The sequence below is a fragment of the Dipodomys spectabilis genome, unplaced genomic scaffold, assembly GCF_019054845.1.
Source record: "Dipodomys spectabilis isolate Male_0828 unplaced genomic scaffold, ASM1905484v1 ptg000289l, whole genome shotgun sequence".
NCBI lineage: Eukaryota > Metazoa > Chordata > Mammalia > Rodentia > Heteromyidae > Dipodomys > Dipodomys spectabilis.
This window is the reverse complement of record NW_024870966.1, coordinates 1,456,220-1,481,280: the sequence shown is the minus strand read 5'-3', so window position 1 is coordinate 1,481,280 and position 25,061 is coordinate 1,456,220. Positions and strand designations below refer to the sequence as shown.

At 48.2% G+C, this 25,061-nt stretch overlaps 1 protein-coding gene across 2 annotated transcripts in view; it reads right to left on the bottom strand.

Annotated features, from left to right (window-relative positions):
• Positions 1-15,850: 15,850 nt before the first annotated feature.
• Grk5 (G protein-coupled receptor kinase 5) overlaps positions 15,851-25,061 on the bottom strand; it is a 194,256-nt gene continuing 185,045 nt past the window's right edge. The window contains exons 16-17 of one of the 2 annotated variants that reach the window (XR_006151020.1): positions 24,774-24,957; positions 15,851-15,863 (exon numbers count right to left, since the gene is read on the bottom strand). Coding sequence is in view for 1 of the 2 variants with exons in the window: in XM_042701422.1 (XP_042557356.1) it covers positions 24,859-24,957 (99 nt within the window). In the remaining variant the exon portion in view is untranslated. Of the gene's footprint in view, positions 15,864-24,367; positions 24,958-25,061 lie in introns of those variants that run through there. The other variant, XM_042701422.1, reaches the window with a different exon arrangement.

Here is a 25,061-nt window from a genome sequence, read left to right as displayed (position 1 = left end):
AACTATGGCCCACAGGTCTGGGTACTGATGGCTCATGCCTGTAATCCTAGCTATTCAAGAAGCTGAGTCTGAGGATCCATAGTCAAAGCAGCCTTTGCAGACAAATCTGAGAAACTCTCATCTCCAACTAACCAGCAAAATGCAGGAAATGAAGGTGTGGCTCAAGTGGTAGAGCACCAGCCTTAAGTGGAAAAAGCCATTCAAGAGATCAAATCTCACAATTCAAGCCCCAATCCTGGCACACAACCACACACACACACACACACACACACACACACACACACACACACACACACACACACACACAATGCCTCCACAGCACTCCTGTGGGAAGAGGAGGAGCGGGTCATTGGAACTTCAAGGCAAACATCAATAAACTTTAAACAAATCTCGGCCCTGCATATCCTCTATAGATTAGTTAAGTCCTTTGGGTCGCCTCTGAGAGACAGTTTGCTTTCAGGAAGAAAATGGAAAGGACAAAGGCTTAGTGAACCTAGGCAGCAAATGGTGTTGGTAGCCTGCGATGGCCCTCACCAATCCACTCTCTTGAAACCCTGCTGGCTGAGGATGCCTAGGGTGGTAGTCACCAACCTCGGGGCTGGGCTGGCCCAGAGCTGAACAAGCCTAGCCTCAAGTTCCTCTAGCAACTGAGCAAAAAGGAACATTTGCATTGGACATCTGGCTTGAACTAGAGCAGAGCAGGTCTGGAGCAGAGTTACAGAGTTCCTGACATTTTGTGGCCCCTTCCCCACCTCACACTAAATGAAGCCATTTTCTCCAAAACTCAGAATGTTGGAGACATTTTTGGGACTCTTTTCCATTTTTTGTTGTTGTTGTTGTTGTTGGTGGTGGTGGTGGTGGTGGTGGTCGTGGGGCTTGAACTCTGGGCTTGGGCGCTGTCCCTCAACTCTTCAGCTCAAGGTGAGCCACAGCATTGGCACTCTTTTTCAATGAAAATTCTTCTATTTCCTTGGTGAATCATTAACATTTTTTTTTTTTTTTTACCATTCCTGGGGCTTGAACTCAGGGCCTGGGCACTGTCCCTGAGCTTCTTTTGCTCAAGGCTAACACTCTACCTCTTGAGCCACAGCACCACTTCCAGCTTTTTCTATGTATGTGGTACTGAGGAATCGAACCCAGGGCTTCATGCATGCTAGGCAAGCTCTCTGCCACTGAGCCACCTTCCCAGCACTATCATTAACATTTTACATGGAAATATTGGAGACTTGTGGAGTTTCTTTATTCTTTCATGTAAATAACAGTGACCCCTGTGTTTATATACAGTGCTTTCCCGATCAGCTGTGCTTAGGGCACTGAAACTTACGTTCCTCCTTGTGAGGCCAGCAGAGCCGCTGTGTCTGAAAGATGAAGTAGAGTCTGGATGCAGAGAGTTCTTCAGCTTGACTCTGTGCTACTTCACTGGGCCCGGCGCCTGGTCCACTCTGCTGCCTTCCGGATTGACTGCAAAATTTCCCTCATGCTATTCTGGAAAGTAACAGTCTGAGATGGGTGAAGAAACCCTTGGAAAGTCTGGTTGATCCAATTCAAATTATTTTCCTTAAAATCTTCCATGTTCTAGAGCCTTGGGGGCCCCTGTTCTCTTCTCGGCCCAGTGTAGATGCTTTCCTGTCATCTCCCTGGTCACCAATGGCCCCGTTGCAGGGAGGGGGTGGGAATCAGTGGGGACAGAGGAGGCCAGTCCCCTGGGAGGCTGGCCTGGGCAGAAGTCAGACATTTTCCACACAGCCTCAAAGGGCAGGAGGAACATCCGTGCTCCCTAGAGCATTCATGGTGGTCAGGTGACCAGCCGCAGGATGTCCCAGGGATTCAGACCTCACCTGAGCCTTTGTCAGCAGAACCTGGAAACCTGCTGTTGTGAGCAGGCTAAGTCAGAAATATAGATGGACACTCCTGTATCTTTCCGCAATGTCAGAACCTACGAACAACAAACTTACAAACGATGTCAATTTTGCTGGCATTAATTCACCAAGTACTGCCCAGCTCACTTGATAGCTTAGGCCAGTGGTGAGCAGGGTTCTTCATTCTAATCTTAATTACTAACAGGGACTCTCAGATCGCACTGTAAGCTGTAGGATAATGGAGAGGTGACCGAACAGCCAGGGAGGGGTTAAAGCAGCCTGCCAGGCTTGCTTAGGCAAGAGCCTAGATAGATTTTACAGATGCAAAAGGAGTCTGTGCAGATTAGATACTAGTTACAGCCAGTCACAGAGCTGCTGAGTCTCTGGTATTAAAAAGCAGTCCAGCCCGGCCCAGTGTCTCACACCTGTAATCCTAGCTACTCAGGAGGCTGAGATCTGAGGATCCCAGTTTGAACCTGGCAGGAAAGTCCCTGAGAGTGGGGCTGCGGCTCAAGTGGTGAAGTGCTAGCCTGGATCAGAGGGGGAGTCCTCTCTGGAGCATAGCACTGGTTCAAGGGGCAGCGCTGACTTCAGGCAAGGTTGTGTCCAGGCATGGATTCTTAGTGGCTCTGAAAGGACGGCAGTTCCAGTGGGTTATGTCAAGCAGAGGATGAGCTGAAGCCCCAGGGACAGAGTCACCAGGGAGTTTATTGTCGGGCATCCATGACACATACACCCTGGTAGTGTCAGGACCCAGGCCCTGGGCATGCCACTGTGGGTCAGTGGTAGGAGTCTCTCCTTTTATATGATTCAGGTGAGGAATTTGTGTCAACTCAGAGTCTGGTGTCTGCCATAGATAAGTTCACGCTGGTATGAACTTTTGCTGATTAGATACAGTTGCTGATGTAATTGTTCATGGGCCCAAGAAACGCATTTTCGGTTTGGGGCTCATGGTGCTCTGACAGAGGGTGGTTGTTTCCTTGCGTAAACAAGATGCAAACTCACTCTGTTCTGACACATATACAAAGCGGAATGGCTTAGGCTAAAAGCCTTGGCACAGCTTTCAAGGTGCGGGTTAGCATCCTGGAGTCGCCCAGAGCGGTCCCTCCTGTTCTCTTCTCCTCTCCTGCTCTGAAGTGTGCTTTACATTTGAAAAACTAGACAGGCACTTCCATCTTCGCTTTCACTTGGAGGGAAAGCCAGACATGAGCATAGGGGGAGATTGGAGAGAGAGAAAAAAATAGCCCCAAAGGCAGGATTTGCTTCAAGGCTGCTACAAACTTTGTGGTGGAGGCCCAGACCAACTTTGAGAACATCCCCACACTTCATTCCAGTGGAGATAATAAACATTCATTCATTCCTGTTCCGCGGGGCCACGGAAGGCCCTCGTTACTCCCATCACCCATTACAGAAGAAGGATTCTGTGCAGCTCAGAGAGGCCAAGCTTCTCCATAGCACAGAAAGCCAGAGAAGAAGGTGTGGGGCTGTGGGGAAGGGGGCCTTCTGGTGTAGGGGACACAGGAGAGAAATGAGGAGACTAATTACCTCCCCCACAGCATTCACATTTGGTTCTCCTTCAGGGCTCAAGGAAAACCAGAGAAAAATAGAATGGACCTTGTATCTCCCAACAACTCCCCTCACGGCCAGGCTGTGAGGCTTGTGGGTTTTATTACACGATGAATCCTTGGGTGTCTTGGGCACAGATCCAGTGAAGTGGCGGTGCATCTGTGTGGAATGTGCTGGAAGAGTCTGTTCACCCACCTGATGTGCCTGAGTTATCCTGATGTCCACGCACGTGGCTGCAGTCCCTGAGGCTCTTCCTTAGCAGTGCCCACACTAGAGGTCACAAAGACATCTTCTTCCTCTCCGGAGCCTTCTGCAAGGCCAGAGACAGATGGGAAGGCCCATTAAGCAGATGGGAAAAACAAGGCCTTTTGGGTTTCAGGTGACAGTTACATAAGGAACCTCAGGGTGGAATGCTCTTCCTACCATGCACTGCTACATGCCCGGGCAACGCTGGGTGCTCTCCATCTGAATATGGAGAGCGAACTACTTGGTTTGGCTTCACTGTCCTCAGAGCAACTCTCAAGTAACTTTGGAAGTCAGGCTGAGTCGTCATTCGGGTTTTTTCCATGCCTTTCTTTCCTGGTCGTAGGCACTTTTCAAAGATCCATTGAATTGTTTGTGAAGATGAATGATGGCACATTTGCCAAAGCATCATGTGGGTGGTGGCATCCTGCTATCTATTCTGTGCACACAAAGAATGAGGCTGCTAATTACATCTGTCCCGTCTGGGTGTACCCATCCATCGCCTGCCTCAGTGCACTTCCTGCTGGTGGTGTTCCCAGTTCAGACGAGAAGGGGAGGAGCAGGAGGAGGAGGGGGGGGAGGAGGCCAAGAGCTTTATTCTTCCTACTGTGGTTATGCTGAGCCAAGGAAGGATGCTGCTGTGGAAGTTCTTATTTCCAGTTTTTTTCTGTTTTGGGGAGTCGTTGGGAAGTCGAGAGGAAGGGAGGACCAGGGCGTTTCTTGGAAGCAAACTGCTTTGTCTGGTCTTGGCTTGGCCTGGCCTGGCAGAAGGCAGCTAAATTGCAACCGAGAAATGAAGCCTTCTACAGTTGAACTTGCATCAAGTTCAAAGGATGTGCTAGGAAAACTTGCAGGTGCTGGTTCTGAGGTATTTGGGGTTTAGATGAAACAGAAAAGCAATCTTGGCAGCTCATCTGATATAGAAGGCCTGGTTTGTAGATGACCTTTTCTAACAAGAACCCCTCTCTGTGGGCCCAAGGCGGCCCCAGGAAATAGGAAGAGGTGGAGGGCAAAAGGGGGATGGTAAATGTGGTTTCTCAGGTTCCAGTTTTACTCAGGTTCAGGCTGTAGAAACCAGAATTTCATAATAGGTTGAACCAGTTTACTGGACCATTTTTTTTCTCTTTAAATGTAAAAGGAAAAATGTTCCGTGATGCTGTCAACTCCGCACAGAGCTCTGGAGAGGGGAGGGCCTGACTTATCATTTATTCCTTCAGGCCAGAAGCCAAGGGCAGGCATCCTGCTTTGATCCACCATGGATGACAGGGATGTATAGGCTGGGAACCGTGACAAAGAACTGAGAGGCAGGATATGACACGAAGGCTCGGACGTGGAACAGTTTATAGCATGGCCTCATCTGTTGCCTCCTAGGGAGAAGCGAGACTCCTTTGTCACCATCAGAGCCTGGTGGTCATCTCTGGTATGCAGGATGGAGCCACGTGGAGGAAGTTGATTCTGTAGCTAAACACTTGCCCTGCCACCAGGGGCTTGAAGAAAGCTAAAGGCCATGAGAGATGGATCCTTCCAGAGGATGTCTGCGGCAGCAACCCAGCCTGGCTGACTCCCTCTCAGGAGACTGCTCTGCCATTGGCTAAGCAGGATCACAAGGAAAATGGAAGAACTGGGGCCTGCGGCCTTACCCAGCCTTCATAACTAATAAGGACTGGCACCTAGAACACAGAGACAACTCTCAAACCTCAACTGTAAGAAAACAAAATAATCCTGTAGCTAGGTTGTAGCTCTGTGGTAAAGTGAGTGTTGGTCTTGGCATGAACAAGGGGTTGATCCACAAGAATAAAAGCAAGCAATCAAATGAAAATCTGTGTGGCAAAAATCTCATACGAGTATTTCATCCGTGATAATACACTTTTCCATATGAAAACAAACACATGAAAAGATGTTTGCTAGGTACAATGGCACACAACTACCATTCTAGCCAATCATGAGGTAGAAGCAGCAAGATTGTGATCAAAGGCCAGCCTGGGCAAAAACATGAGACTCTAATGACCAAAACAAAACAAAGATGTTAGGGAAATGAAAATTAAAACAACAACAGTAAGAATAATGCCTGTCAGAATGGCTAAAATGATCAACAGAGCCAACATCAAACGCTGGTGAGGATTTGAAAATATTGGATCACTTGGTGAGAATATGAAAAGGTAGAACCACTCTGGAATACACCTTCACAGCTCCCTTTAAAAATAAACTTGTACCTGCCCAAAAGCCTAGGATCTTCCCTCCTAGGCCACCAGCCTAAAGAAATGACTAGTTATGCTCACATAAAACAATTCACGTGAAAATTCACAACTTTATTCTAGCCCCAAATTCTAGAGCCACCTGGTTGTCCTTCACTAAGTGAATGGCTGGCCAACCTGTGGTCCACCCAAACCATAGTAATAAAATGGAATGACCCACGGGGTGCTGGTCGTACACACCTGGAATCCTCCTTAGAAGGCTGAGAGCTGAGATCCACGATGTGAAGCCAGCCCAGACAAGAATGTTTGTGAGACTCCTATCTCCAATGAACCACTAAAAAGCTGAAAGTGGAGCTGTAGCTCAATGGTAGAGCACTAACTTTGAGTACAAAGGCTCAAGGACAGTGCCCTGAGTTTAAGTCTCAAGATTGGCGTGCACACACCCCCACAGAGGCATACACACACACACACACACACACACACACACACAAATACAGAGGAATGATTATTCATATACATAAAGTGATGAGTAGTCTTTGTTGTCAATTTGGATTAAGAAGCACCTAGGAGATTAGCAAATCACCCCTCCTCTGTGTGTGTGTGTGTGTGTGTGTGTAAGAGAGAGAGCAATTTCCAGAGCAAGCTAACTAAACAGGAAAGACCTTTCCTGAATATGGGTGGTGTTATCCTGAGGGCCTGGAGGGAATAAAAGGGGAGAAAGGAGAGCCAGCTAGCTTAGGTGCGCTCTCTCTCTCTCTGTCTCTCTTTGTCTCTGTCTCTCTCTCTTTTTCCTGACAGCCATGTTTTAATCTACTCTGCCATCCTCCTTCTCCCTGCCATCATGAACTGAGACTTCTGAGTCTGTGAACCTTTTGGTTATTTATGTCCGATGTTCGTCATAATGAACACATATAAGAACCTGACAGATCTCCAGTGAATTATGCTGAATGAAAAATCTCAAAGGATTACAAAGGGTCTGATCTCTTTTTTTTTTTCTTTTGGTTGGTTGTGGGGCTTGAACTCTGGGCCTGGGCGCTGTCCCTGGGTTCTTCAGCTCAAGGCTAGTGCTCTACCACTTGAGTCACAGCACCACTTCTGGTTTTCTGAGTGATTTATTGGAGATAAGAGTTTCGCAGACTTTCCTGCCTGGGCTGGCTTTGAACTGTAATCTTCAGATCTCAGCCCCAAGTAGCTAGTATTACAAGCGTGACCCACCGGCACCTGCCTCTGATCTCATTTATAGAAATTACAAGCTTTCAGAGGTGCAGGTGAGAAGGTGACAGAGGATTGGGATGTGGGAGTAGGCCCTGGAACAGCCCCAGGAGAGGTCCTTGTGGCGGCTAGCACGGTCTGTATGTTGAACTACCTGGATCTCTCTTTCTATTATTTCTTACTATTTGTTGAGAAAGGTGGGCATTGAGTTCAGGTGCCAACTGTTCTGAGGGGAACCTTGAACTTTTCATTTCATAGAAGCCCACCCTTGGAAAGACCCAAGATACATCCAAGAATCACCAAGAAGGTATGCAGGCAGAATTATCCATTTTTAAATATTTTGTTTTCCAGAACTGGGGCTTGAATTCAGTCCTGGGGGCTGTTCCTGAGCTTTTTCACTCAAGGCTAGTACTCTACCACTTGAATCACAGGTCTATTGTTAGATTTTTGGAGATTAATTGGAGATAAGAGTCTCACAGACTTTCTTGCCTGGGCTGATATTGGGCTGTGATCCTTAGATCTCAGCCTCCTGAGTAGCTAGGATTACAGGTGTGAGCTACCCATGCCTGTTTGTCATTCTTTTTATTTTTTATTTTTTTTGGGTCTGGTCGTGGGGCCTGAACTCTGGGCCTGGGCGCTGTCCCTCAGCTCTTCAGCTCAAGGCTAGTGCTCTACCACTTGAGCCACAGCGCCACTTCAGGCTTTTTTTCTTTTTGCTTATGTGGTGCTGAGGAATCGAACCCAGGGCCTCAGGCATGCAAGGCAAGCGCTCTACCACTGAGCCAACTTCCCAGCCCCCTGTTTGTCAGTCTTTTAATGAACAAGGCCACGGCCAGCCCAACAGTGCTTTCAATTCAGTGAGGACCAAGCTTTGCTCTCCAAAATCCTGAGACATCTGTAATTTTTTCTCCTCCCTTTTCCTTGCTCTTCCCACCCTGGCTAAGAGGCCCAGAGGAGTGTCTTCTCTCAGGGCTGAGGAGCTACAGCCTTATACAAGGCAAGTACCTTGGATCAGTTTCTCTGGAAATGGCTCAGAAAGAAACTATGTGGAAGACACACAGGCTAGTTTTTCCTCTAGGGTGGGGATGGTTTCCTGGGTCTTTGCATCAATGCCTGGCTCAGGCTGGGTAAAAGGTATGTGTGTATAAACATGGGAGTCATGGACAGGGGCGAGATGTTGTCCTCAAACTGGGAAGTAGATCTGGGCAGCCGGACACGACTTACCCACCCTCAGGAGAAAGAGGCTCCCTGTGTGGAACAAGGTAAGAAATTGTCTAGCCACGCCAGGTGCCATGGCTCAAACCTGTAATCCTAGCTACTCAGGAGGCTGAGATCTGAGGATTGTGGTTAGAAGCCAACCTGGGCAGGAAAGTCTGTGAGACTCTTTATCTCCAATTAACCATCAGAAAACCAGAAGAGGCACTGTAGATCAAAGTGGTAGAGGGCTAGCCTTGAGCAAAAAAGTGCAAGGACAGTGCCCACGCTCTGAGTCAAGCCCCAGGACTGGCAAAAAAAAAAAAAGGAAAGAAAAAAAGAAATTGCTATGAACATGGTCACTTATGGGCTAGCTGTGTGCTCAAGTGATACAGCACCTACCAAGCAAGCATGTAGGCCTCCAGTTCAAATCCCAGCACTGAAAAAAGAAAAAAAATCACTGTGTCGGGCAGGTTGACTTGAATGTTGAATGTTTAACATTCTAGAATGTGTAAGATTCTGCATCATGCAAGCTTTTGGTAAAACCCTGCACTCCTAGACTTCTGGTGTTGCCTTCGGGTCATTTCTCTGATCCTCATTTCTAGCACCGTTCCCCTCTTTCCCATATAATCCCCCTGGACTCCAAGCTGACCCCCCTCAGCCCAGACTTGCTGCCCCCTTCCTTTCCTGGGGCCACCCCAGCCTGATCCTCCACAACCACATTCGTGGGACCTGCGGGCCCCCAAGCCCATGTCACCACGGCCTCTTCAGCGGGTTCTTTTCAGTGGCCACCACCCGTCCCTTGGCTTTCTATCTGCATTCAGTAACACATTTGTATTTTCCTTTTACATTCTGGTAAAACAAACAAAAAACAAACCCAAACCAGTAAGTGCATTTGGTTTGCTTTCTAGTTCTAAAAACAAAACAAGAGAAGGGTTGGCCACGGACCGGACCATGTGGTAGGCCAGGGTGGTGGCTGCTGCCCCTCCTCTTCCTGTGCCGCTGGGAGGAAGGGGAGAGGCCGAAGGTAGGACAGGGATTGGGGGGAAAGGGTACAAGCTGGCTAAAGCAAAGTATCTCCCCCCCCACAACATGTAAACTCCTGGGGACAAGAGGGAGTGGGGGAAGGGACAGAGGGAGTGGGGGAAGGGACATGTGGCCTCGGAGGTCATTTGCACCCATCCCACCATGGTCTCAGGGGTGTGTGTGGTCCAGCAAGGCTCCTGAGGGCCAGTTGTGCGCCTCTCTTCCAAGCTCCTCTTTCAGGACCCGGCAGCACACTGGGAATTAGAGCTTCCCTGGGGGAGGGGATGTTTACACCACAGACAGATACAGGCAAATGCTAGGACCGCCTCCCTCAGCCCCTACAGTGCAACATTTGGCAGTACACCACTGGGCAGAAAACCCTTTTCTAGCAAAGTTCCTGCTTTGGCTCACATGTGAAAGAGGAAGTGCTCTGGAACAAGGATAAGGTAGGATTTCTGGAGTGTAAGGTTTTGTCTTAACTGGTTTTTCCAAGATGGAACTAAGACACTTCAGAAGACAAAGCTCAGATTGTTTGAGAAATAGACGAGGGTATGGTCTATTTTGAGATGACTTGTGTACTGTTTATCTTATTTCAAAGTCACCTCGCGTAAATATATTTTACCCTATTCAAACTAGCCAATCACAAACAATCAGGAACTTGAGCTCAACTAATCTGAGCAGAGGGGCAGAGCCTGCTGTGTGAGGGATAAATAGGGGAGACACTTGCCTGCTTTGTGTGCTTGCTTGCCAGAGTTTTGGCTGCTGGTGTGCCTTCTGCAGAAGTGAGTATTGCACCATTCAGACAATTCCAGTGGTTCTTGCAAAGCATACTTTAAACATCCACTGAGCATGCTCAGGCGTCTAATGGCTCTAAAGACCACGGTGGGGGGGGAGGGAGAGGGGGGGGCGTGGCTGGATAAGTGGTGGGGCAAAGCCCTGAATTCTTGGTTGTAGATAATTTCTAGATCAGTAGAGTTCATTCAAGGAGAACAGAAATGGATCCCATGTTGGGCAGTGGGCAAAATGAATAAAAAGCAAATCTGAAATCTGAACCACTGCCAGGGCAGTGGTATGTGAAGAATGGGCAGGGGAGGCACAGAGGGCTGAGTATGGTGGTTCACACCTATAATCCCAGCACTCAGGAGGCAGGGGCTGGAGGATCAAGAGTTCTAGGCCAGCCAGGGCTACATAGTAAGACCTTGTTTCAATAAATAAATAAACAAACAAAAACAAAAGACTGCAAAAAAAAAAAAAGACTGCTGGGAGCCAGTAGCTGCATGACTATAATCCTAGTTACTCAGAGGGCTGAGGTCTGAGGATCTTGGTTTGAAGTCAGCTATGGCAGACAAATCCAAGAGACTTTTATCTCCAATTAACCAGCAAAATGCTGGAAGTGGAAGCATGGCTCAAGTGATAAAACACCAGCCTTGAGTAAAAAAGCTAATAATATGAGGCCCTGAGTTCAAGCCCTCCCCCCACAGATATACCTATTAAACCAGTTTAAGAGGAGAGCAATAAATGCTCTTTCCAAAACAGAAATATTATTTTAGAGCCTTTTAAATTTGCGCTAAATATGCTCCAATAGAGCTGTGATGTCATTAAATTTGCGCTAATTATGCTCCAATAGAGCTGTGATGTCATTAAATTTGTGCTAATTATGCTCCAATAGAGCTGTGATGTCATTAAATTTGCGCTAATTACGCTCCAATAGAGCTGTGATGTCAGCTCCTCTCACCAACCCCATCCTGGAAATGGCCACAAAGCCCAGCTTCAGGAGCTGCTGCGGGGCCAGCACGGGCCACAGCCTGTGCCTCGGACTGCACCCCTGCCTGCTGGCCACGAGCCACCCAGCGTCCAGCGTGGCGCCTCATTTACAACAGCATGGGCGGAACCTTTAGAATAACACTTTCCAACCTCAGGCCCTCTGCTTCTGTGTCGAATCTCCTGTGAGAACCAGTGGCTTCCGTAGCTGGACCAGCACTTTGGGATATTTGAAGTTACTTGGGCCTGTCCTAGGACAAGACCAGGCTACGTGAAACGACTTTCTCTGAACCTCCAAGAACCTGTCACAAAGCCATTGTCCCTCATCTTTTTACTTTGGTGTTCCTTCCCTCCCTCCTTTCTTCCCTTCTTCCCTCCCCTTCCCTTTCCTCCCTCCCTCTCTTCTTTCCCTTCCTTCCCTCCCTGCCTCTCCCCTTCCCTCCCTCCCTCCCTTTCCTGCTTTCCTTCCTTCTTTTCTACTCTTTCTCTGTCTCTGTCTTTCTGTCTCTGTCTCTCTGTCTCTGTCTCTTTCTCTCTGTGGGTCTGGCCCAAGGTCTTAGAACAAGAAGCTGGGTGTTGAGGAAGTTGGAGGAAGATCTTGGTTATCTTTGGGCCAACCTACTTCCAGTTAACATGGGGGCCTGGACAGTTTCCAATTGGGTGAATTGGGAAGGTCTCCGGCAGCTGCCAAAAGATGTCTGGGGCACTGATCCACAGGCCAGGTGGAGCCTTATGCCAAGAGACAAGAAGTATGTCCCCATCCTGCCAGCTGAATCTGAGGCCAGTCACGCTGCCAGCCAGGACACGTCTTGCCTGAAAAACTGAAATGGATTGGATAGGCCGTGGGAAAAAGAAACCCAGAAAACCTGATTCCAATTCCACCCTCGGATTCTGCGGCCAGGATCACGCTGTGCATCCCTTGCCTGTTCTCCTGGAGGCAAGAGGCTGTGGGATGACAAAGTTCCTGGGCAGGAAAGCCCTGGAAGACAAAGTAGGGTGGTTGTTTGCTATTCCATGTGGGATGTGTTAGAAACAAATCAGTGAAATGGCCAAATGAAGGAGATGGGTAAAGCTGTGGCTCCATGGGAGCCTGATTGCTTCACTGTGTGTCTTCTGTGGTCTCTGGGACCCCATACTCCACCTTCCCAGGGAGTGGAACCCCTTCGGTGGCTGGAACTTGGCAATGGGGGATGGATGGCTTTTTGGAGAGAGGAGACGTGAGGGGATGAAGACTGCTGGAAGAAGTGGAGAAGAAAGACAGAAGCCCCATGCTCAGCAAGAGCCCGAGATCCGGACCAGAAAGACTCTGACAGAGACTGAAACAGAGAGAAGCAGCCTGAGCAATGGAGAGGACAAGGGCAGAAAGCATGAGAGACGCTAAGGCTTGCACTTTCCCGAGAGGGCTAAGGGACAAAGGGTGGAGTCCTGGAAAAGGTCTCCTGGGGCCCAGGGGCCCTGCCAGCAGCCACAGCAGAAATGGGCCTCCCTAAGTCCTGCCACAGCCCAGCCCTAGGCCCAATCGGGGACAACAAAGATTCATTTGGCATGAACAAGATCACAGCCTGGCTGGGGGGGAGGGGGGGGTGGGTCTTTTTGAAGCCACCTGCTTGATATGCAAAAGGAAAATGGAAGGGGCTTCGATTGTCCTCCTCCCTCAGGGCTACTGCCACCTGCCCCTCTAGCTCTCCTATTCTTCTTGGTGGGGGTGGCATGGAGGTCTCCACTTCTCAACAACACTAATTTCACATGGGTACCTGTATACTCAGGGCTTTATATTTCCCACAACAGTCAAATACAGGGCAGCTGCATGGTTAGATCAGCTTCTCAGATGAAGAGACTGAAAGAGATTAAGCAATCTTCCCAAAGTCACCTAGTGAGCAAGTGGCAAAGCCAAAATCATGTTTCTGTGGGTCTGAGGGTGGAGTGCTTAATAAACATGTTGTCTACACCTGGAATACAATGGAAGAAGTCCAAACAGTTGGGCATGGAAAGAAGAAATGGGTAAAAGCCAAGAGCTTTGTTACTTAGGCTTAGTTTTTTTTTTTTTTTTTTTTTGTGAACATACTGTACAGAGGGGTTACAATTACATGGGCAGGATAATGCGTACATTTCTTATCAAGCAGTGCAGCCTCCTCCTTTGTTTACCCTTCACATCCCTTCCCAGCCTCCCCCCCACCAACGTTGTAAAGCTCGTTTTCGACATGACAACTTGTACTTCTCATTGTTGCATCAGGTCCACCTGTATCCTTAAACAACTTGTTTTTCTCCATCTCCTCCACAAGTTATACTGACATCAGGCTTAGTTTTTTTTGGTTTTGTTGTTGTTTTTTTGCTTTTTTTTGGGGGGGGGTTGTTTTGGTCTGTCGTGGGGCTTGAGCTCTGGGTCTGGGTGCTGTTCTTCAGCTCTTCAGCTCAAGGAAAGCTGTCTACCACTTGAGCCACAGCACTACTATCTGTTTTCTAGTGGTTTATTGGAGATAAGAGTCTCATGGACTTTCCTCCCTGGAAAGTGATCATCAGATCTCAGCTTCCTGAGTAGGATTACAGGCATAAATCACCAGCACCCTGCTATTTAGGCCTAATTTTGAGAATGCTTTGTGTTTTGTGTTGTTGGAAAACACAGCCCTTCTTGACCAACCTTAGTGAATGATTGTTGGAGATGGAGTAGTTTTTAGGACTGTTACTTTGTTTTGTTTTTTTTTTTTTGTCTGTCGTGGGGCTTGAACTCTTGGCCAGGGCGTTGTCCCTCAGCTCTTCAACTCAAGGCAAGTGCTATACCACTTGAGCTACAGCGCCACTAGGACTGTTACTTTGTATCCTGTGTGATTTGGTACATTGTCTATGCAAACATCTTCTCTTTCCTCCTCCTCTAAGATCCAGGAAGGTACTTCAGGTACCATGATCTTTTCATTCCAGACACTTGAGAGGCAGAGGTAGGGAATTTCTTGAACTCATGAGTTGGAGATTTGGAGGAGACTTCATTTCAAAAAAAAAAAAAAGTAAAGAAAAGAAAGCAAAATCTCCCAGGCGCTGGTGGCTCACGCCTGTAATCCTAGCTACTCAGGAGGCTGAGATCTGAGGATCGCGGTTCAAAGCCAGCTCGGGCAGGAGAGACCATGAGACTCCTATCTCCAATAAACCACCAGAAAACCGGAAGTGGCGCTGTAGCTCAAGTGGTAGAGCGCTTGCCTTGAGCTGAAGAGCTGAGGGACAGCGCCCAGGCCCAGAGTTCAAGCCCCACGATCGACAAAAAAAAAAAAAGAAAGCAAAATCCAAGATGTTTCATCAGCCAACATATGGGAATGAACGAGTAAATGATAGCATTTAAAGTTCAAGAGAGTTAGTGCTAGAAAAAATAGACGAGGTTCTTGAGCTTATGATTACTGAGATACCATTTCTCCTCCCTTCCCATGGCAGCAATAACTAATCTATGGAGTCATGCTTCCCACCAAGCTTCCATTCTGACTCACAATCTTCCTCCACAGTGCTTCAGACAAGAACAAAAAAAAGTGAGAAAAATTATAGACCAATTTCTATGATGAACATATAATATATATGTGAGCATTTTCAGCAAAATATTTTCAAACTAAATTCAACAACACATTAAAACATTATACACCATGATCAAGTTGGCTTCATTTTCAGGAATGCAAGGATAGTTCAACATGTGAAAATCAATAAATGTAATACAACACATAAAAAGAAACAAGGACAATTGATCATCTCAATAGGAGCAGAAGGCCTTTGACAAAAACCAAACTGGTTTTACAGTCCTGATAAAGACTCTAAAGAAAATTAGGAACAGAAGGAATGCATCTCAGCATATTATTGTCAGCCTATTTACGGCAAACATGTGTCAAGCCTCATACCAAACAGGAAGTAAGAGGAATCATTTCCTTTAACGTCAGGAATGAGACGAGGGCGTCCAACTTCTCCATTCTTATTCAATGTAGGCAGAGCGATGAAGAAAGATAAACCAGTAAAGAGATTCAAATAGGGATGGAAGAAATTATTCTTATTTGCAAATATGATCTTATACTTAAAAGACCTCAGAGACTTCACACAAAAAAAACACCCCAAAACCTCCTGGATCTGACAGACACTTTCAGCAATGTAGCAGGATACAAAACCAGCAAGCAAAAATCAGTAGCTTTCCTTTATTTTTTTGTCAGTCATGGGGCTTGAAGTCTGGGCCTGGGTGCTGTCCTTCAGCTCTTCAGCTCAAAGCAAGAGCTCTATCACTTGAGTCACAGTACCACTTCCAGTTTTCTGGTGGTTAATTGGAGATAAGAGTCTCACAGACTTTCCTGCTCAGGCTGGCTTTGAACCGTGATCCTCAGATCTCAGACTCCTGAGTGACTAGGATTATAGGCGTGAGCCACCAGTGCCTGGCAGTAGTTTTGCTTTACATAAAAAATGAGCAGGCTGATAAATCAATTCTATTCAATGATAGAAAAAATCTGAAGAAGTAAAAACCAAGGAAATGAAAAATCTCTAGAATGAAAACTATAATGCTTTGAAAAGCAGGATGCCAGTGGTTCACATCTGTAGTGCTAATCAGAAATCTGAGATCTGAAGATCATGTTTTGAAGTTATCCCAGGCAGGAAAAATCCATGAGACTCTTATTTATTTTTTTATTTATTTTCGGTTGTGGGGCTTGAACTCTGGGTTGTCTTGAACTTGCGCGCTGTCTCTCAGCTCTTCAGCTCAAGTGAGCACTCTACCACTTGAGCTACAACCTTCACTTCCGGTTTTCTGGTCATTTATTGGAGATGAGAGTTTCATGGCCTTTCCTGCTCGGGCTGGCTTTGAACCCTGATCCTCAGATCTCAGTCTTCTGAGTAGCTAGGATTACAGGCATGAGCCACTGGTGCCCAGCCCATGAGACTCTTATTTCTGGTTGGTCACCAAAAATATGGAAGTAAAGCTATGGCTCAAGTGATAGAGCACCAGCTTTGAGCAAAAAAGCTCGGGAACAGTGCCTTAGCCCCGAGTTCAAGCCCTAGTACTGGTGCCAAAATAATGATGATGATGATGATAATAATAAAAATTTAAGAAAGAAATTGAAGAAGACACTAGAAGATGAGAAGACCTCCCATGTTCATGGATTGGGGTAATTAATAGTACAAAAATGGCTACACTGAAAAATGAAGGATCTACCACCAAAAGCAATCTACAGATGCTATGAAATTCCCATCAAAATTCCAATGTGATTCTTCACAGAAACCAAAAAAGTCAATCTTAAAATGTGTATGGAAACATTAAAGAGCCTGAATATCAAAAGCAATCCTGGGCAAAAAAAAAAAAAAAAAGCAATGTTGTACATATCACAGTACCAGATTTTAGATTATGCTACAGAGCTATAGTAACGAACACAGTGGGGCATGGCATGAACCCCACTAGTAAGAGCCTACTAAAAACCTCTGTGGAGTGAGTGCTGAGTGAATTTTACAAGGGAAGAGATTTAGAGTTAGGGAATGGTCTTAGTTTCTCATGTGTTCCAATAACAAGATGCCCCAAAGCTGGGTAAACTGTAAAGAAAAGTTTATTTTGGCCTAGAGTTTTAAGGTCAAAAAGTCCAAGCTCAGGAAGCCACATCTAGGGAGAGTCTTAGGCTGTTATAAATGGTAAATGGCATTGCATGGGGGAGCTGAATTTGAGGGTGCCAAGTGGGGCTGAGAGAAGAGGGGTTGCATGCCAAGTGAAGAAGCTGAACTTAAGTTGTAGCACCTGCTTTCTGGGTAACCAATCTAGTCCCAGCAAGCCCTAACCTGTTCCTGAGAGAGATGCATTAGTCCCTCCCAGGAGTGGGGCATCAATGACCCACCAGCTCCTAGGTCTGGTAGAGGCCCTCCATTCCCTAGTCTTGCTACATTAGGAACCACAGGCCAGCAATGAGCATTTGGGGAAAAACCACATCCACAACATACAGGAACATAAATAACTTGTGCCAAGATGCAGAGCTGGCTGTCTGCAGAGCCTGGGCTTACACCAGTTCTCCTGGCTCAAAGCCCCACCCTCAACCTCACACTGGGCCCTAATTGGTCTCTCTGGCCAAAAGTGGGCAAGATGGGCTCCTGCTTCTGTGTTTGCCTTGGCTGGAAGGGCTCTGGCAGGATTCTCAAATGGAACTTTACTGACAACCCACAAAACCCAAAGGAAATCAACAAGGGGAAGATGACAACTTACAACATATTGCACTTATGAAATCTATTCTTTTTTAAAGGCATGGTGTATTAGCTTCCTATGGTCACTATAACAATAATGACAAATTTAGTGGCTTAAGACAATGTAAATTTATCCACTTATAGTTTTGGAGGTCAGCTGTCTAAAATCAATGTGTTGGCAGGGCCTTGGGTTGTGGAGATGTAGTTTTGAAACTGCAGTGCTCTCTGATTTATATGATAGAGGCTTATGTTACCTGGAGAAAACATGTTTAAAAAATCCTAATAAGGAGAACAGCAAATGGAAAGAAGCTTAATTGCCGGGCATTTGTGGATCATGCCTTTGATCCTTTGTTTTGAAGCTAGCTGGGGTAAAAAGTCCATGGGACTCTGACCACCAATTAATTATCAACAAGCTGGAAGTGGAGGTGTGGCTCAAGTGGTAGAGCACCAGCCTTAAGTGAAAAAAGCTAAGCAAGAGTAAGGTCTTAAGTTCAAGCTGCAGTATCAACAGCAAGAAATAAGAAAAAGGTAAGAAATTAAAGAAGGAAGGAAGGAAGGGCAGGAGGAAGAAAGGAAGGAAGGAAAAAGGAAGGGAGGGAGGAGGGAAAGAGAAAAGAAGTTTGCTGGACCCTGTCTTGGCCTCCAAACTCCCATCCACCTGGATTCCAGGTAGCAGGTGGGGCTGTGGGTAGGGCATCAGATGCCAGTGTTGAGAACTAGACTGTGCTCTGCTGGACAGTGCTGGGCAGCAGCATGGGCACCATGTGACAGCAGTTCCCTTTCTCTAACCCTCTTTACATTGCGGGGTCTCAGGGGCTAGGCAAAGGCTGGACACTCAAGGTTGGCAGCCCTTTGAGATGGCCTTGGGACAAATTCTGCCCATACAGTGCTGTGTGTGAGTGAGTGAGCAGCTGATTTGTATGAGCATGTTATGTCTAGTGGCATGTGTCCTGAGAGTGCTCCCTCTCAGGGGGACAGGTGAGGACCCTGTGGTTAGCAGCATGAGCGGAGGCTGAAAGGTCATGAGCTAGAGAGGGTTTGGAAGATCAGTGGCCATGACAGGAATCAGGATCTATAGCTTAGAGGTGAGGGACAGACTGACCTGTAAGGTCCAAGTTCAGTGGATGGATGACTATAGGAAGAGGAGTGGATCACCAGAGACATCTACAAAAGGAAGGTTGAGAATGGATTGAGAGCTGGGGGGTCCCTGAGTCAGACTTCAGGAGGTCTCATTTTAAGGTCCTGTTTTTGGCTCTCCACAAGCTCCCATATCTCTTGTAGCCATGTGAACATGTCAGCTCCCAGCACTAAGCATCTGTAGGATCTGAAGGAAAAGATGCTAGGAGGGCAGGTCCTACTTTGCTTCCAGACTCCAGTCTCAACATGTGGCTCATGAACCAGCAGTTCACCTGGGAGCTTGTTACAAACACAGCCCCCACCTGCTCCAGGCCTGCTGGATCAATCTCATATATTTAAGTGCCTCTGCTTGAGGTGGAAGAGGCAGGCCTGTTGTGTGTCTCCTAGGCTTCCAGTGTCTGCTGGTCTGTAGACTCTGGAACTCATCTTTAGATCAGCCAACTGAGTCTCTTACCTGCTGTTTTCCTGGGCCCAGTGACAACTGACTGAGGCCTGGGTAGTGTTGACCCTGAGGATCTGCAGGACAGAATGGTATACATGCTGGGCCTGCTGTAGCTTGAGGGCTCCTGAGGGTGCAAGTTCTCATCAATCTACTAAAAGGGCCCTCTTCCCCGAAGGGTAGAACCTGACACTGTGGTGCCCTGGGTTGCCCATCTCCTGGAGATGTGCCAGAAACCCTGTGGTGCCCTCACCTACATCCACGGACAATGTGGTACTGGGGCCTTGGCAAGCAGTCTGTGGAGTGAGGGTTTCTCCTGCAGACCCATTCCAGGAAGGGTGGTGGCTCATCTGTCAGGTGCCTCTTTGGAGCAGTGGAAGCTATTGGAGTGTCTCAGAAACAGGACGGAGCACCATGAAGCTGGGTGAGGTCTTCCCATTCCCCACGGGGCCTCCTGCCTGAGGTTGGAGTGCCAGTTCCCTTTGCCCCTTCATCTTCTGTCACCCCACATAATCTACAAACCCTTGGGTATTGGTTCCTCAGCTCTGAGCTCTAGTTTTTCCCTCATATCTCAACAGTTCTTCCCTCCATCCCAGGAGACACCTTACTTCAGTTATAGCTGCTCTTCCATCCATTCCCAACGAGAGACTCCCCCCACCGCACTCCTCCCCCCTCTCCCCCCCTCCCCCGCTCCCCCACCAAGTACATCCTATCTCTAACTCATTCCTGTAATTAGGAAAGGCAAGGGGAAGAAAGTCCTGCAATTCCTACCCCCAGAGGTGTGATATGGACCTCGCACCCTGTACTGACTCAGGGCAGAAATGAGCCTTAACCTAGACTCCAACGCTTTAGTCCTTGCCCATTTGCCCAGAGAGCATCTAGCTTTACCCTGGGCTGGGGTATAGCAGAGTATGGGGACAGGCCAAGGGCCTGCTTATAGATCACAGGGATCTAGAAACGTCTAGAGTGACTGGGATCTTCAGGGCACAGGCCAGTGTGCGGAGCATCATATATGTTCTTACAGGATTCTCCAGGCTCTTTGCTGTGGAGCTTTTTTTTGGCCAGTCCTAGGGCTTGAACTCAGGGCCTGTGCACTGTCCCTAAGCATTTTTTTTTTTTTTTAGTATGGGATTAGTTGGCAATAAGAGTCTAATGGGCTTTCTTGTTTGGGCTGGCTTTGAACTGTGATCCTGAAATCTCAGCTTGTAGTAAGGATTACAGGCATGAGCCACCAGTACCCAGCTGTCATGGAGCTTTTATAACTCAAGTGTCTCACTTGACAGATGGCCTAGAGCTGCCAGCTCAAGGTCACAGGGTTAGTAAGGGATTCTGAGTCCAAAGCCATGCTCATTCTCCAGTTACGAGGTTTCAGGCCTTCAATCAAGCCTCTTATGGACGGCATGAGGGCCATGTGCCATGTTGGCTACCCGAGGCCAAGGCTGAACATCCAAGAGCCTTTCTGTAGAACCCACCTCTACTGTAGGACACACATCGGGTGGCAGGTCCAACTATGTTGTCTGGCTTTGTGGCCCTTGCCACCCCCTGCTGCTTGGTGCCAAGAGGCTGGAGCCTTCTGCAGACATCTACTGAGTCTCCATTTGGAAGCTGATGCCTGGTAAGAGTCTGGATGGCCTACTTAGGCCCTAGCCACTGGCATAGGGCTGCCCGGGCAGCTCAGGGAGTGGATGGCATGTGGATTGTGAACCTGAACAAGGGTTAACCAGAGGCCACAGCAGCAGGTCAGGGCATCTTTCAAGGTTATCAACTGTCATCTACAGATGGAAGAAGACAAGAGCTCAGTGGAAGGAAAGGAATGCAATGCTGTTTTCACTAAGGAGTTTATTCCTCTTCAAAAACAGTAACAGTGGTTCTATCTAGACAGAGCAGCACTGTGGTGTATTAAACGGAACATAAAGGATTCAGAGCAGCAGAACAGAGCTGTTACCTTCAGGAGTGACCTCCAAAATGGAACCATTTTTCATTCATCAATGTTAAAATCGCCCTGAAAAAAATAGAAACCTTTGGATACTAGAATTATTGTTATTATTATCTTAACAATGCCAGTAGCCACAAGACTCCTAAAATGATTTACTTTTAATCTGGTACAAAAATGACTTCTCTGTGGACTGGGGAAAGACACCTAGATACTTTGGGGGAAAGTGTCTTTCCTCTAGAGGGAGCTAGCTTGTCACATGTTTTAAATTACTGTCCCAGAGCAGGCCTCTAGGTGTAAGCCAGAGGAAATGTCCCATCTCTGCAGTCTAGCCTGCACACCTCTGAGCTCCATCGGCTGGGTGGCTGCTTGTGCCCTGGAGTTCCCAATCAGGGTCTGCTGTGCTCAGGAAGAAAAGAGCTCTCAGCTCTTCACAACTAACATGGCGATATGGCTTCCAAATGTACAACGACGTCATCCTGTCTCCTACAGCAAAGGCCACCACCTTAGAAGGTCCTGTCTCAGAGTATCAGATAATGAAAACAGGTGTCAACCTGAGAGGTTGCCATTGGAAGGGTGCAAATATTCAGCAGGAAAAGTGGGCACACAACAGCGGAAGGGAAGAGCCGAATGTCACTTGGGCCAGCACTTCATCATCCTCTCCCTGGGAGACTTCTGGTTATCCAACAAAGCTGCCCTGCCTTTTGGCCAGGGCTGGGTGCTGGCTCTAGGAGGCTGCTGTGCTTTCTCTGTGTGGAGGCTGGTGACAGAGTTGGTGACAAAGCAGAATGATGACCCGGGTCTTTGGAGAAAGGACAGGGTGTGAAAGAAAGGGCTGAATTTCAACAGCAGGGCCGGGCTCTGGGGCAGGCAACCACAGAAGATTTATGCCTCTACTGCAAAGATGTGTCCATGCACATGTCCCCAGGACCAGGGAGACCACCATGCAGGCACGCATGTCGCCAGGGCCACCTGCCTGTGCGTGCACGGTTGCTCTCCTGCTGCCTGCCAGTCCCAGACAGCAAGGCATTCAGGAGACCAACAAGTCCTGTGGCTGCCACCTGGGCAGCAATGCAAGTGAGCGGCTGTGGAAGTCAGGGTTCAGACTCAAGAATAAGTGGATGTGGGGATGGAAGCCATGGAGGCTTTCTTAGTATTGTGGGTGATATTCTGGGACCCCACCTCAAAGGGCTCAACCAACACTTGTAAGTCAGGGTGACCACAGCAGAGGCTGCCTTGGGTATAGAGAACAAGAGCCTGTACCCCGAAAACAGTGGAAGCAAAGACGGACGCCCTGAGACCTCGACTCTCACCCCAAAGGCACAAGAACTAGAGAGAACAATGTCACACGTGGAGCAAGAAAGGCTCTTCTGCGAAGAACTCACATGCAGGGAAGGTTTCATTCATTCACTGTCTGAATACACGTTCCCTGGATCTGTGGAGGGTTGGGAAGCCTGGTTTTTAATTTAAAAATATCTTTTAAAAAAATGCAGCTACGGAAAGCAGGGTTGAAGGAAGACTTGGCGGGGACAGCTAGTTTTCAGGCACTGTTCTTGTGATTCTCTTCTGTTGAGACAAAGCCATGGATGGGCCAAAAGGAACAGAATGGGATAGGCCACGTGGTCAAGCCACCTCCCCTGGGCACTTGGGCAAACAAGCGGTGATGAGGAGGAAGGTGAATTAGCACTGGAGTTGGTGTGAAGGACCACTGATATCTCGGGACAATGTGGTAGACAGCCTTTGCTTCTTCTTGCTCCTTGAGGTCATTTGCTGGAAGTCCCCAGTACCTAGGCTCTGAAGGGTAACGAGATTTCTTTCCTGCCCCATCCACCTGACAAGGGAGAAAAAAGGAAGGAACTTTCTGGATGGCAGCTGGGGGAGGTAGCTTGGGCTGGCAAGCATCCCAGGAAGGATGACAGCAAGAGCTTGAGAAATCTTGAAATCCCAGAGTGTCCCACTTCCTGGTGGAAATCCAATATGGCTGCTGGCGTCTGCTTCGGATTTGGCCTCGAGGGCTGGGCTTGGTGGTAGGATTAAAGGGAAGGCTGGCTGTTTCCTCCTTCTCATTTGTAAAATGACCTCCATACAAATGATGTGTGGTCAAGGCCAGACTCTTTTTATTCGTGTGCCCCAGGACCCCCAGCAAAGTTTGGGGGATGAGTTTGGAAATAGGATGTAGCTCACATGAACACCCTCTGGTATTCTGCGGGGCTCATGTAGTGTTTTGTTGTTATCTGAGATGGTCTCACTCTCTAGTGAGCCTAGCCTTGAACTGCTACCTCTGCCTCCCGAGTGCTGGGATTACAGGTGTGAGCCATTATACCTGGCCGGAGGGCTTTTGCAAGGTCCAGATTCCTTGGTAGCAGAAGCCTGTGACCCCAGCACTCGGGAGGCAGAGGCAGGACAGATCTATATGGATCTGGCCTGGACTATATGGAGAGACTTCCAACTCTCAAGTAAATAAATCAACAAACAAGATGCAGATTCCTGGTCCCAATTCCTAGATATCCCTAAGTGGTAAGACTGGGGGAGAGCCTGGAATCTGCATTTTAACCAGAGAAGCCAAACAGGCTGAATCCAGCTCACCCAGTGAGAAGCCCTGCCAGCTGTGGGTGGCTAAGACTGGTTTTGAGGCAGAACTGGACACAGGGGCTCAGCCAGGAGGGGCGTCAGTGAGGATTGAGGGTGGAGGGTGGGGGCAAGTCCGATGCTTGAGCCATCAGGGAGTGGCCACCTCCCCCAGTCAAGAGTCTGGGAGGCCTTTAGAGGCCCCTGATCTGCAAAGCCAGATCGTCCTCAGGGTGCTCATTGTGTCTGAGACTTGGAGATAACCAATCGGAACTTCTCTACACCAGCTCTGCCAGGAAGTGCCAGGAGTTTGTTCTGCCTGAGCTTCGCTGGCCTGGTCTCTCTCTCCTCAGGTATCGCATTTGCTGGACAGCACCTTATCCACACCACACAGGCCAGTGAGTCTGTGGGGGCCGCGGAGGTGTCAGGGCCCAGTGAGCAGGAGTCCTGGCAAGCCTCCCTCCCCAATGCAGACACCAAGGCCTGCTGACTCGCACCCCGGCTTCCTGCTTCCGCTCACCTGAGTCGCGAGTGCAGGGACCCTTGGGGTTCCACCGCTGGCCTGAGCAACGCTATGCTCCCTACACAAAACAGAAGCCTCCAGACAGAGCACACGCCTCTGAAGTTGCTGGCTTCAGCAGTGGGGACCTGCTTAGAAAGAGGCGCAGGGTCCCCTGGGCTGGAGATGACCGGCCCTGGTACCAGCCTTCCAGGAGGGAGGTGGCTGAGGGCAGGGCAGCAATGGCAGCTCTGTCTCCACTGCGTCCTAGGTGTGTCCAGTAGATCCGGTAGAAAAGGGAGCAACTGGGGACCCCTCCCTGGGTTCACAGGGGGGGCGGGGAGAGGCCCAAGAGCACCTCAGGCATTAAATTCACACCATTCCAAGCCAACAGAAAGGGAACAACCAATACGGAAAAGGCTGGAGAGATGGATCAATCCTTTAACGGTCAAGGGTGAAACATTTTCTACATTTAATAGAAACACTTTCCCATTGGAGGCTCTGGAAGTCTGGAGTCACATTTTTTTTGTGTGTGTGGTTGTTTTTGTTTCTGTTTTTTCTTTTTCTGTAAATTCTCCCCCCACCCCCCCGGTACCCCTCTAAAATGTCTTCAAACACATGGCTTAACAGTGGCTGCACAGAAAATATACACCCTCAAAATCCAACTTTCATTTAAATACAAATATACAAAATGTAAACTGAGACAATAGAGAAATTTACAAAACTTTTCTTTAAAAATAATAAAGACAAAATTCAGTTCTAGTCAGGATGCTATTAAAATGCGTGCAAGTTGTCAGATCCCATTGGGTTTCTATTGCAAGGTTCAGCAAGGGCTAGGCAATCCATCCGGCGTGGGGCCGCCTTAGAAAACAGACCTGAGTGGAAATTTCTTTGAGAAACCTTGAGGCTCCTTGAGAGGGTGGACGGTCTCCTTCCCCCTGCTTCCCGGGGGCATCTCCGGCTGCCCAGCCACAGTGGAAGTCCCACTGGCACGAGTTCTGCTTCCAAGGAGAAGGGTTTGGTCTGGCTCCATGTGGACTTCCGGGCCTGAGCGGCAACTAGCTGCTTCCCGTGGAGTTGGAACTGATGTGGTTTGAATTGATGTGGTGGTTATGGCTGGGCCTGGAATTGGGCGAACTCTTGGAATTGTTGTGATGCTGACAGAGAGAAAGAGAGAGAATGCAAGGCTTGGCTAAGTCAAACCTGGGGCTCACACACCCGTGGGGCTCTGGAAGGAGAGGCAGCGGGCCCGGGCTGGCCA